Source organism: Suillus discolor (assembly GCF_016758755.1).
Source record: "Suillus discolor strain FC423 chromosome Unknown F5147scaffold_178, whole genome shotgun sequence".
Lineage (NCBI taxonomy): Eukaryota > Fungi > Basidiomycota > Agaricomycetes > Boletales > Suillaceae > Suillus > Suillus discolor.
Window position 1 is genome coordinate 6,454 of NW_024541425.1, and position 13,701 is coordinate 20,154.

Sequence of the window (13,701 nt, forward strand, 5' to 3'; positions counted from 1 at the left end):
GGTTATAGCATAGTAGGATGAAGATTTAGAGTTGGACGATCTGTGAGATGGTGGTAGAAACTTATTAAGAGGTAAAGAATACATTGTGCTGTGTGAATAATTCTAAGTGTGCTCTCAGGGCCTAAAGGAAAATTGGAAGTAAAGTGAGTATGTAAGTAAGGGTTCATGACATGAAGATATAATATATTTGCGCATAGCACCAGAGATATTGTAAGAATACACAGAAATAGAATAGAAATGTGCACTGACAAACCAAAACACACATGAGATAGACAGACAGAGGACAAATGATAGAGCCAAAGGTGCATACACTGATGTGCAAAAGAAAGTGCTTGTGCTAGTAAGTGTGGGCTGAAATGCCAGGTGCACCAAATGAAATATGAGTCAAACTGTGCTATGGGAGTGCTTGCAATGATACAGTGGTAGTGCACTGTAGGAAGCTAAGTTACAAAAACCAGAAATAGGTGCATATGCCTCACTAAACATGCTTCTGCAAGGCAGAGCCAAAGTGCTTGTGAAGAGAGTATGTAAATATATGTAACTTGGTGGGCAATGGCATGGATGAAGACCACTATATCATAAGTGCATGAATTCACTGTATTCTGAGCTTTCATATTTTTGTACTTGCATCAGGACATGTCAGGGTGTAATTGCATAGAATAAAAATATTACCATTGGCAGGTTTGAAACCTGCAAAGTACAAGAGAAACAGATTTTGACTCTGATGATAACTTGACTAAGGCTAATGAAGATCTATGTCTGGGATACTGTCTATGAGCAGATATTCAAGGCATGTTCTTATAGAAAAAATGCGACATTCAACAGGTTTCAAACCTGTTGCACTCCAATAGAAACAGATGTTGATTCTGTTGGGACAACCACTTGACAAAGCACAACTCTGATGAGCTTGTAAGCAAATTGACCATGAGCATGTGTCAAGGTGCAGTTTCATTAGAAAAATAAATTCTATCATTGGCACATCTGTTTCTATTGGAGTGCAACAGGTTTGAAACCTGTTGAATGTCGCATTTTTTCTATAAGAACATGCCTTGAATATCTGCTCATAGACAGTATCCCAGACATAGATCTTCATTAGCCTTAGTCAAGTTATCATCAGAGTCAAAATCTGTTTCTCTTGTACTTTGCAGGTTTCAAACCTGCCAATGGTAATATTTTTATTCTATGCAATTACACCCTGACATGTCCTGATGCAAGTACAAAAATATGAAAGCTCAGAATACAGTGAATTCATGCACTTATGATATAGTGGTCTTCATCCATGCCATTGCCCACCAAGTTACATATATTTACATACTCTCTTCACAAGCACTTTGGCTCTGCCTTGCAGAAGCATGTTTAGTGAGGCATATGCACCTATTTCTGGTTTTTGTAACTTAGCTTCCTACAGTGCACTACCACTGTATCATTGCAAGCACTCCCATAGCACAGTTTGACTCATATTTCATTTGGTGCACCTGGCATTTCAGCCCACACTTACTAGCACAAGCACTTTCTTTTGCACATCAGTGTATGCACCTTTGGCTCTATCATTTGTCCTCTGTCTGTCTATCTCATGTGTGTTTTGGTTTGTCAGTGCACATTTCTATTCTATTTCTGTGTATTCTTACAATATCTCTGGTGCTATGCGCAAATATATTATATCTTCATGTCATGAACCCTTACTTACATACTCACTTTACTTCCAATTTTCCTTTAGGCCCTGAGAGCACACTTAGAATTATTCACACAGCACAATGTATTCTTTACCTCTTAATAAGTTTCTACCACCATCTCACAGATCGTCCAACTCTAAATCTTCATCCTACTATGCTATAACCACTTCTTAACACCAAGCACTTGAATTGGAGTCTTTTAAATTTGATACAAATATTTGAGCATTAAGGTCATATAAATTAATGGTTGGATGCTCTGGACATTTTGACTATGCTCGTGTGAGCAAGAAACTGAAAATAATGGTGGGTACTTACAGCAGGATCGTACATATACCACTATTGGATCTGTGTCATATTTACCAAGATACAGACATCTTGACTATTTTGTGTAGAAACCGGTATATGACATGAACTATGCAGGTTTCAAACCTGCCACTAACAACATTTTTGTTGTATGAAATCACACCTTGACATTTCCTTATCAAGATTAATGTCTGAGATGCTGTCCATGAACAGATATTTAAGACATGTTCTAATAGCAAAAATGCACCATTCAACAGATTTAAAACACCATGAGGGAATATCAAGACATATTTTTGTAGAAAAAAAGAATTTATCATTGACAGGTTTTAAACCTGTCATGGTTCAAGAGAAACAGATTTTGAGTCTGATGATTACTTGCAATTTTATCTTTAGCAGGTTTTGAACCTGCACAGACAGATTTAGATTCTGTTCTATGAACTGCTTGGCTAAGACTAGTTAAATGTACTTCCAATGAACTCATTCAAAAGTAAATCCTCAAGGCACATTTATTTGCATTTTGTCAGTTCTTTCAATACACATCATTATACAGATTACAGACCTGCTTAGTTTAAGAGAAATATATTTTGACTCTGGCAACCACTTAAACAAGCACAATAAAGAATCTCAGCCTTGATAAATTTGTATTTTTTCTCCTTCCCCAGGTCATTAGGATCAAACTTGAAGGTTTGATGTGTAACCTGCTCTTCTTTTTCTTCAACCAAGTCAAGACCTTTAGAAAGAATTGGATTGTTCCTTTACTTATCCCTCCAAGTTTGCATCAAGACTTTGGTCGTAAATCAAAATAGTGTTGTTAGGTTTTTTATTTGTTATGTGCATGAGAAGGTCTGAATTTGCCATACTGGTGCAGGAAGGCAGGAATCTGAGTGAGGATAATGAATGACGCAAAGTCAGCTAATGCTCAAAGGGATTTGCAATCAACAAAGACAGACCTTCTGAGCGTGTAGAGTTCAAAAAGTATACAGACCAAAGGATCTGAAAGGGAACACTAATCCAAACCACAAAAGAGTGAAGCTTATAATAAAAGTGGATTCTGAAGGAATCAAACCACACACTTAAAGCTGAACAACATATGAGTAAAAGTAATACACCTCAAACATTTGCTCATAGATGGTTGTCTCAAAAACTCATTATAACTAGTCTTAGCCAAGTGGTTGTTGCAACAGAATTGAAGGCTGTTTCTCTTGAACTGTGCATGCTTGAAATATGCTGAGTGATACATGTTTTTGACCTGCTTGGTACAGGAAAATCAGATTTTGACTTTGATGACTCCTGAACTAGCAACAATAAAGATCAAAGTCTGAGAAACTCTCCATGAGCAAATATTCAATTGCGCATGTTGCAGCATGAAAAAGAAATGCATCATTTGACTGATTGCAAATCTGTAGGCTTTGATTGAAACATATTTTGAATCCATCATGGCAATGATATGGAAAAGAGTATTTATGATGGGTTTTGGAGAAAACTATCCATGAGAAAATATCAGATTATGATTGCATAGAATAAAAATACAATCATCGGCAGGTTTCAAATCTGCAAAGTCCAAGAGACACAGATTTTAACTCTGGTGACAACTTGACTAAGACCAATGAAGATCGATGTCTGAGATACTGTCTATGAGAAAATGTTCAAGACATGTTCTCAAAAAAATATGACATTCAATGGGTTTCAAACCTGTTGCATTGCAGTAGAAACAGATTTTGATTCTGTTATGACAACCACTCGGCCAAATACAACTTTGATCAGCTTGCAAGCAAACCGACCATCAGCATATTTCAAGGTGTGATTTTATAATAATAAAATGTCATGACTGGCAGGTTCAAAACCTGCATGGTCCAAGAGAAACAGATTTTGACTCTGGTGATCACTTGACAATGTCATCTTTAGCAGGTTTTGAACCCATGCAGATAGATTTAGATTCTGTTGTATTAACTGCTCGGCTAAGACCAGTTAGATGCACTCTTGATGGACCCATTCATAAGTGAATCCTCAAGGCATATTTATCTGCATTCTGTCAGTTCTTTTAATAATATGGTCACCATGATTGATTTTTTTGATTCTACTCTTATTGCAAAAGACATCAGACTTCTTCTGGGCCTCTACTTCAAGACCTATTTATTCAGCAATTGCTCCAAAAATGTGCTGATGGCAGACCACCATGGTGGGCTGATGATGTAATGTGAGAACTGACAAAATGCAGATAAATGTACCTTGAGGATTCACTTCTGAATGGGCTCATTGGGAGTGCATCCAACTGGTCTTATAGCTAAGCAGTCAATACAACAGAATCTAAATCTGTTTGTGTGGGTTCAAAACCTGCTAAAGATAAAATCTGCAAGTAAACATCAGAGTCAAAATCTGTTTCTCTTGGACTGTGCAGGTTTGAAACCTGCCAATGATGCCATTTTCATTTTATGAAAAAATTAGACCTTGACATTTCCTTATGAATCATATATGTGTTTTTCCTGGGTGAACACACCTTGACATTGACTCATGTGTACTTTCATGTTGTAGCTCATGCTCCCAAACATCTGCTTTATACGGTGTTTGTGAGCCTCTTGCAAAATCTCCTCCCAACATCACAAAGAGGCTGAAGATGCTTTGAATGCAGCAATTCAACAACTGCTCACTGAAGAATCCCAAAAGGTTCATGATACCTTCCTGCCGAGGGGCATGAGAACATCACATGATCTGTGGTTCATATATTTGCCTTGCATGCAAATATTTCTTTCTTTCATACCACAACCTTCACCTGTTGTTTCTCGCCTCAATGGGCGTTCACCATCGATGATGGTGGCCATTGCAGCATGCTGCATTGTTTAGATTCTCTCACATTTGGAATCGTTCACGTTTGGTGGTTCCTTGCCCCAATGGGCATTCACTGTCGATGATGGTGGCACTGCTCTGCACTGCTTGTAACTTTCATCATCCAACTACTTGGTCCTTGCTCCTCGCACGGTGGTCTTCTCGCCTCAATGGGTGTTGAATGTTGATGACAGTGACCACTTCTCCTGTCCTCTCTAACGTCACTCCAATAGTCTGATCTACTGTTCCTTGGTTCATGGATGATGTGTCTGTCCCCCCAATGGCCATTCACCATTGAAGATGATGCCCCACCTCTATTCCACTGTCAGACTATCTTTTGATGTCATGCTATGTCTTATGTAGATATAGTTTGTAATACTGTTCCTGATCATACATGGCTTGTGAATCGCAGAAATTTTACCTAGTTCCAAATATTCTGAATAAGAGCTTTCATTCGTCAAAGTGTTTTGAATTTTTGCTTCATGACGGAGCCTTGGATGGTCAACCTCCAAACATATGCTGACACTGTTTATGAAAATGAAAAAGATGGTGATGTATGGGAGGACAACTAACAAATAAAGTTTTTGACCATCAAGGATGACCATGAACATGGAGTAAGCTCCACAGTGCCAACGCTCAGCGTTCCACCACGTATCCAAAACATTTCTCTTGCCGTTACAATTTTGTTGACTGAAATGTGTGAGGCGATAAAGACTCTTCACCATTGATTCCTATCTCTACTGGATGAAGTCAATGCTGGTTCTTCTTTGTCATTGGAAGATCTAGAAATTCACCTAGACTGGGATATCTGCTAACCTTACTTTGTCCTTCAAGGCAATAGCAGAAACGGATTATTGAAGAATGCTTCTGCATCAATATCTGAAGCCTTCACTTCAATAGAAATATTGAGTCCTGTAACATCTGAAATACTTAATATTAGGTTAAGGACAACTCAATTGAGCTTTGTAAATATGCTTACAATCAGATGTGAAAGATACTTGCGGTGCCTGTGCAGATACCAGATATTGCTGTCTGACAATGACAAACAGTGTAAGATGAAATTGAAGGCATCCGACAGCTAGCCTGCGACGTGGAGCGGAATCCTTTGTAGATTATCATTCTTCTTTTTGTATGACAGCACAAACCTGACACTTCTGGAGTTGCAGTATGGAGATTCGGTGCCACTGGAGACAGGAGGAAAGAAATGTCCTTTACACGACTCGTTATTGCTTGTAATACCTTCCATAGCAGTGAAGAAGAAATATTTTTGCACCTGTGTTACATGTTCTAAGGGTGATTGATTGCCCTGGTGTATACCATAGCCCACCATTTAAATACAAATAAATCAAGGTTTGTTCACATTCAATCTTTGTAAAGAGACTCACCAATTCATGTTCAGTTGTCAGAATCAATGTCTGAGAATGACAATTATCCTTAAATCATTCGAGGAGCATCTCTGCTACTCTCCCAGCGTGCCCACTGCATTCTGTACCACATGCACACCTCAAGCTTGGATATACACCCGGAGTGCCCATGTGTATCATGCCTGCTATGCTACCTGTCAACCAAGGCACCACAGTCAATTCGGCCAGTGATCCACAGGAACAGTGAAGGGGGAATACTGACTGATTTGTGTCAGGAATGTCACCACCATTGTCGGTGTTGATGTCTACCAATATACATCCAATTTCAGCAGCATAAAAACTGTCCAGGTGCAAAAGCAAGCTATGACACTCTTACACCCACGATAGAGAACACGGCGCGCCTGCTGGGCAGTTACGGCAGATATAGGAGGCACATCCTATTGATGGGAATGTGAGAATGTGGAATATCAACCAAGGACTCGGATGAAGTTACTCAAGTTTGATGGTGTTTGATGCTACAGAGAAGTCCTGTGTTTCTTGTGATAATGAGATTGTACTTATTTGAGTGGTGCTTTTGTCATTCATTTCGCATGCATGATATGATGAAACACTGCATAAGAGACAATACACTTCAGATTGTCTTTATTCAAGTGGTACTTTTGTCATTCACTTCGCATGCACCATCTGATGAGACATTGCATAAGAGACGATATGAATGTATTTTATTTTAGAGACAGCAAAGCTCTCCTGCTTTCCTTCTTCAATTTAATTTAACAAGGAAATGCTCCACCTATATTTTGAGCGCTCAAGTGAGTCTAATATTGTCCAAGTTTAGAAATCAAAATAATTACTTAATCTCTCCTTGCAGCATCGCATGTTATTCAAACTGTGTTCTCTCAGTCTTTCTCTTTGCCATTTCGATTATCTTGTTTCACAATCTACCTGCCCATCTTACAATATCTATTTTCTATGGCTCATCAGATCAGAAAGTGTCATGCTGTAGAGCCTGCATCGACATGGAAGCACATGGAACAAATCAGACATGATTTAACTGTTTGTCTTCTCAATACATACAAAAAAGTAATTGTAAGCACTGATTTTGTCTTCTCAATACATACAAAAAAGTAATGGAATTCAGAATACGAACAATGAAGACAATTCACATGTCTGATCTCCCAGTCCGCACTCTATTGCAGCTCAGCACGTGTGTGGACTTGTGGAGATGCTGGAACGTGTGGAAGAGCAGGTGGAGGTCCTTCAGGATCAATTAAGAGAGTAGTACAAAGAAGAATGTGAACTGACACATGTAAAGCATGAAGAAGAGTTGGAGAGGTACTGTGATCGCATTGATTTGTTGGAGGAACAAGTGACTTATCAGAAGGCCATGCTCAATGTCACAACCGAGGAGGTAGAGATGTTAGAGGAAGATACAAAGTGTTGAGATGGGAATGAAGTGGGCTGCTTCTAGAGGCTACTGAGAAACCAGAAGAGATCAGACTAGAGTCCAGAGTAAGTTGCCAATGTATTGAATGCTATAGTGAAGTTGTACAGTACCTAGAGTCCAGAGTAAGTTGCCAAAGAGGCAGGGAGCACTGGACTCTGGGATATGGGCGACGTATGGTAAACAAATGTAAACAGACAAGCCACAATCAAAGGGTAAGTAATAACTCGACCTAGGGACGTCCTAGGGAGATCAGGAAGTCATGTAAATAGGTAGCAAAGTGTAAGGAATGATACCGTAAGTGAAATGGCAAGGTTAGACACATAGAAGACATAGAAATGCGTACTGTAGAGGTGAATGATCATATAACTAACACAAAGATGCTGAAGAAGATCAGGAGGTCATTGAATGCATGCATGGGGATGACCTGGAGATGCGAATGTCCGTTGCAGTTTTGAAAGAAAATATCATTGAAATCATAGGTGACACTTACTTCTAACATGTTATATAGCAACAACATGAACAGTTTGTTAGTCTCTCTGTCTCGTTCTTATGCATCTTTAACCCATGCTTTCAGATTTCTTTCAAGTGCAATAAATGTTATATTGCACATGAGTGCTGGAGAAACGTACCAATAGTTTGTGTATACATTGTCATCTTCATTGTGTCATTTACGTGTCTTCGTTTTCCTACTTGTCGAGCTCGCATTCTCCACAACCAGAATCCTCTGCCTTTTTTCCAACCCTAGTTCACATGAATTGCGTCACCTCTCTACATCATCCCTATAACTCTTAACACCAATTCCGCGCAAGCCTCGCAATGAATGTGTCGTCACTGCCTGTCAATTTGTTTTTGAAACGGTGCGTCATGACCAGGAAGCATGGCAGCCATCTCTCTTCATTCTCAACTATCTACTGCGACTACTTCTCTCTTCATCCTCGACGATGTAGGGGAGGACATGGCTTTGACACTGGATACTCACTCTGACCAACACTTGTTCAATCATCGCGACATAGTATGTCACACTGTCTATCTTTTCTCTTTCTACTTCATTCCTTTACATTTCAGTTCTCTCTGCCTTGACCATATCTCATTGTTACCACCACTTCATTTTTCTCTCTTTGATGATACTTCCACCACTCCTTCCATCTTTCAACCACCCTTTGATAACACTCGCTTGCACTCTCCACTTGTATGGCTCACCACCTACTCCCATATTATGTGCTGAATGATGATGTCATAATCTGGCATTCGAGACTCACCATTGGAGGTGCTGCTGCCTGTGGTGGCCAGTATTATGTGATGCTTGCACCGAAAAATAATGCTGTGGACAACAAATTGTATGTGCTGAGCTGTTGTAAATGGATTCGCCGTTCTTCGCTCGTTCATGGTTAGTGGCTATATGATTCTCCACTTGCTCTTCAGTGAGTTGAATCCACAAGCAATGCTCATTAACCAGTGCATTGAACAGCATCACCAGGTGTTCGTGGTGGCAAATCTTGCCAGGCTACTGCATGGAGCAATAAGCAAACATGTATGTCATGAATGTTGTTCCCATGCTATCTTGCTCTCAATCCTCACCATAAGTGTTTTATGATGTCCCCTAGGAATGGAAACACTTATCCACAATCCAACGTGTACATGAGAATCAAGGACTATGAAAGCATCTCTTACTTACATATGGAAAGACCAGTTGGCTGTGAAGAAGAGCAACATGCAGCGAGCAGTCGTATGTTCTCCCATCCTACTTGTCTCATTTAGTTCTAACATGAATACTTGGAGAATTGACAGCTAAGACACGGCAACTACTTGCAAAAGCTGCCCTTGAAGTCCATCAGGCAACAACTGGAGATCCTGAAACACAGTTTGCTGACTATGGTAACTGGAACCACGACAACCATCTTCCAAATGGTGCTCACGCAGACAATGAGGAGGAGACTGAAAACAATGCTGGTGACCAAGCGCCATACTCAGAGGTTGGGGCTGTGGGACAAGATGACACAGCCCTGAGTGCAATGTGCGCACAGGTCATCATTTGGTGAGTTAAGTTCTCTGGTTGTTCTCGTTTCTTGCTGTATATCAGTTTGGAAGGCAGGAAAAATTGTCGTCATGGAGCACCTCGTTCTCGTCTCCATCGTAATTGAGAGATGCATGCTGCATGGTCCAATCAAATGACGGACTTGGCCAGCTTGTTCCTCTGGTGGAAGCACTGTGGTGTTGAGAGTTTGACAAGTGAAATCAATGGTAAAATAGGGTCAACATTTCACCTTACAAATGTTGGTTTCTTGAGTAGGTGTCAAGCATATTGATCTTCTCGTTGACAGGCAGTTATTTCCAGGTTTCCGTGCTGTTTAAACAATCCATCAAGCGCCAGATGAACTTGCCAATGTTTCTCTGATCAAAGCAGGCTTTTTAGGTTGTTCCCCACAACAACCTACTGCTGCTATCACTCTTGAATATCTCGAACTTGATCATCAAATCTGCCACCACAAGCATTCATTTAGTGTGCAAGCCATGGGCGAGGTCCTTTGCGTGCTCGATAAAGTGCGCAAATAAGCTTCCTCACTGTGCCTCACTAATCTGACTGTAGTGCATATAAATGAACACCCCTTGACCCTGCTCGACTTGACAGCATGGATGCACTAAAACTCGTGTACATTCGTATCTTATGTGCTACATAGGTCAGTGCTTTGCAAAATATTGTTCATGTCATCAATGTATTCTAAATGATCACTTCTCAAGTCTCTGCTTTTCTTCCCACCAACACTTCATCTCTTTATCCAACCTCTCCAACCTTTCATCCTCTGAGATGTTTGGATGGATGCATTAAACAGTTTGAGTTTTGTGGAGTGCCTATATCTATGATTGAGTGACTGATTGTTTGTCCTTGTGACCTGTAGTCAGTGAATGCATAAGCAGATGGCAGCGGCAGCTGGCTACAATTTTCCACATCAAGATCTGTCTCAACATTGAATGTGACCATCACATCAACCTCATGTGGCAGTCCTCCCCTTGCCTCTTGGCTGCTTCCTTTCTTCTGCTTCATTGCCACCGCAAGTCTTTCTTCTAATGTCAGTGGGCATCCATGGATTGTGTCATATGCAGCGGATACTAATAACTGTCTGTCTGTTCTCCTGCAGAACTCTTGGCCCATGGCAGCATTCCACTGTTTGCGTACAGCATGACGAGGAGTTATGAGCACTGCATCATTCCATGGTGGTATACTGAAACTTGTTGGAGGACACTTTGGATTGGTGATGGTAAGTGAACGAAGCAACCTGATGTGGTGTTCATGAGAAATCCTATAGTGAACATGTTCCCAATAGATCTTGTGATTTGGGATCCATGACTCATACTTGTTCCTTCAATTGAACCACCACTGTGAACTCCTCGTAAACATTCCGACCCAGCTGCTCATCTGTGGTGTCCCTTGCAGTGTCACATGGCCAGAATAATGGAGCAGATCTTCGAGTTGCTACAGGTTGAAATTGATGGAAATCTCCAACAATAATGACATGGACTTCTCCGAATGCCTGGTCACTATGACCGCTGCCAGATGCAGACTTTGCAACTGAGAGTATGTATGACAACATCGCAAGAAAAGCATGACCGACCATTGAAACCTCATTGACAATAAGATATAGCCTGTCTGCCCAAAATGCCGCAAGATTGCTCTTCATGCTAGCCGACTAATTTTGATTTCCTTTGACCAGTATGCAGGCAATGACATGTAATGTTTTTCTCCTGATAAGTGATGCTGCGATACCTGTGTATGCAGCCTTCACCAGACAACCTCCAGTTCTGTGAGCAACAATGTTCTCTGTGATGGTTTGAATAGTCTTTGACTTGCCTATGCCTCCCTCACCAGGTATCATTATTAGTGGCTGTGGTGGATTCTTGCCAGTGAGAGTTGCCCTCATATGCCAATCAATTGTTAGTTATATGATCATTCACCTCTACAGTACACACATTTCTATGTCCTTTATGTGTCTAACTATGCCATTACACTTACGGTATCATCTCTTACACTTTGCTACCTACTTACATGACTTCCTGATCTCCCTAGGATGAGTTATTACTTACCTTTGGATTGTGGCTTGTCTGTTTACATTTGTTTACCATATGTCGCCCATATCCCAGAGTCCAGTGCTTCCTGCCTCTTGCACACAACCTTAGAGCTAGTTCGGAAACTCGATAGATCAGTGATAGCGAGGGTATGATACTTTATTGACTCATGGATGATCATCAACCACCAGGGTTTGCAATGGATCGTCAACACCTAGCTGCGCTCATGACGAATCCTCGGCCAGAGATCCGGGAATGACTACTGAAATGTATGGTACTAGTAATCAGCATTGTCGTTTCTGCCACCCATAGTATACTACAGTCCATATATCCTAAGGATCTGGAACCCTACCATACTTCAGCTCTATCCGGGCAAGACTGGGTTATCGAGTTGCTCACCAGTCACCCAGAGCGCATCAGGTGTGAGCTTGGCATGCATGCCAATGCTTTTGTGGAGCTTATCTCCAAGCTTCACACCATGGGCCATTCAGACTCCAAGTTTGTGTCCCTCGAGGAACAACTTGCGATTTTTCTCTACACCTCCGTGACTGGCCTATCAATCAGGCACGTTGCCGAGAGATTCCAACACTCGAACGAAACGATTTCACGGTAAGTTTTTAATTTTAATTTGAACAACAGTATTTGATATTATGCAGTTATTTCCGCAAGATGCTTATCATTTTCACGTCTGACCCTTTCTATCCAAAATACGTATGCTTTCCAGACGGTTCAGTCTCTCACAAAGTTCGGAAGAACCCCAAATGGTGGCCCTTTTTCAAGGACGCTATTGGGGCACTTGACGGTACTCATATCCACATCACGCCTAAGGCCATCAAACGTCCTGTCTATCGTAATCGCAAAGGCTTTGTATCCCAGAACTGCCTCTTCACTTGCAATTTTGATCTGAACTTCACGTACACGCTTACGGGCTGGGAAGGGTCAGCCACTGATGCACGTGTTTACGAGGATGCGTGCTCTTTTGAAGACGGCTTTTTTGAGGATGGTCTTGATGCTGACATGGTCACAGAAGATGATGCGGCCGCTATTGAAGAGGATAACAAGGATAAATTCCATCAAGGAGCTGCAATGCATGATCGCATTGCAGCAGCGATGTGGACCAAGTATTTGGTTAGATTCCGACACAAGAAAAACCATATACTATGAAACTGTGGTTGCAATCTTGCTGGGATTGGGTCATGATGGGAGGATTAGTATGAACTACCCACTCTGCTGTAATGTGAGTGTTATATTCAGATAGTGTACAAAGCAGATATATACATCTATTGCGCCATTGATTGTATAGTAAAAGTGCTAAATAGGTGGTTTTGTACATATTCTATTTACTGAGTGCCCTAGCAAACAACTCACATATCAGCGCCTTGAATGCCATACATCATGGGGCTTTCTATCGCGCCAAGGGACATTTACTTCTCCATGGCTGAGCTTTCCCACTCACGACCTTTGATATACTTGCTCTGAACGTCGAGGTTTGCCATATTGTGTCAATCTGATTCCTCTATGTCCTGGATGCGCTTCTGCTGGGAATTGACAATTCGCCTCAAACGATTGAGACATGTCTTGTCTTTCTGTCCTCTGCCCTGCGTCTGATTGGTTGTATTTGACGACCATCCCTTAGACTCATGATGACATCCTCAAGGTCATCGATTAGCTCCCGGAGTTCTGCTGGAGACTTCCTTGACAGTCCATTTGCACTGCCCAGAGATAGAACAGTGACTTTATCATCCTGCTCATTGTTTTATTTGTTAGATTTTGTCATGAAAAGATACAAAATCAATGAATACCTCTTTCATTGGTGAGTAGAAGTAGTCATCTAAGTGACGATTTCTGGTAGAATAGGACATTGTAGATTCAAAATATCTAATAGAAATGTGAGGTAGATGAGACGGGGTAGTAATGGTTGAGTCCTGTCAGTCAAAGGGAAAGACGGATGTGATTAAGTATGCGACGCAGGTGTGGTTTGTGTCACAAATTCAATCCACACATGAACACAATATATTGTATCACATGATTT

The 13,701-nt window shown here is 41.0% G+C and overlaps 2 protein-coding genes across 2 annotated transcripts; one reads left to right on the forward strand and one right to left on the reverse strand.

Annotated features, from left to right (window-relative positions):
- Positions 1–8,423: 8,423 nt before the first annotated feature.
- F5147DRAFT_659545 (uncharacterized protein) lies at positions 8,424–10,330 on the forward strand (the record flags this gene model as incomplete). Its single annotated transcript, XM_041434603.1, has 8 exons — positions 8,424–8,464; positions 8,861–8,944; positions 9,000–9,028; positions 9,076–9,138; positions 9,396–9,642; positions 9,793–9,893; positions 9,973–10,148; positions 10,286–10,330. 8 exons carry the CDS (start codon positions 8,424–8,426, stop codon positions 10,328–10,330), a joined length of 786 nt encoding a protein of 261 aa, XP_041284648.1.
- Positions 10,331–10,401: 71 nt separating this feature from the next.
- Positions 10,402–11,293, reverse strand: F5147DRAFT_589076 (uncharacterized protein; the record flags this gene model as incomplete). Its single annotated transcript, XM_041432130.1, has 2 exons — positions 10,402–10,932; positions 10,961–11,293. Coding segments are annotated over 2 exons (864 nt in total), but the record flags the coding sequence as incomplete, so codon positions are not given.
- Positions 11,294–13,701: the final 2,408 nt, after the last annotated feature.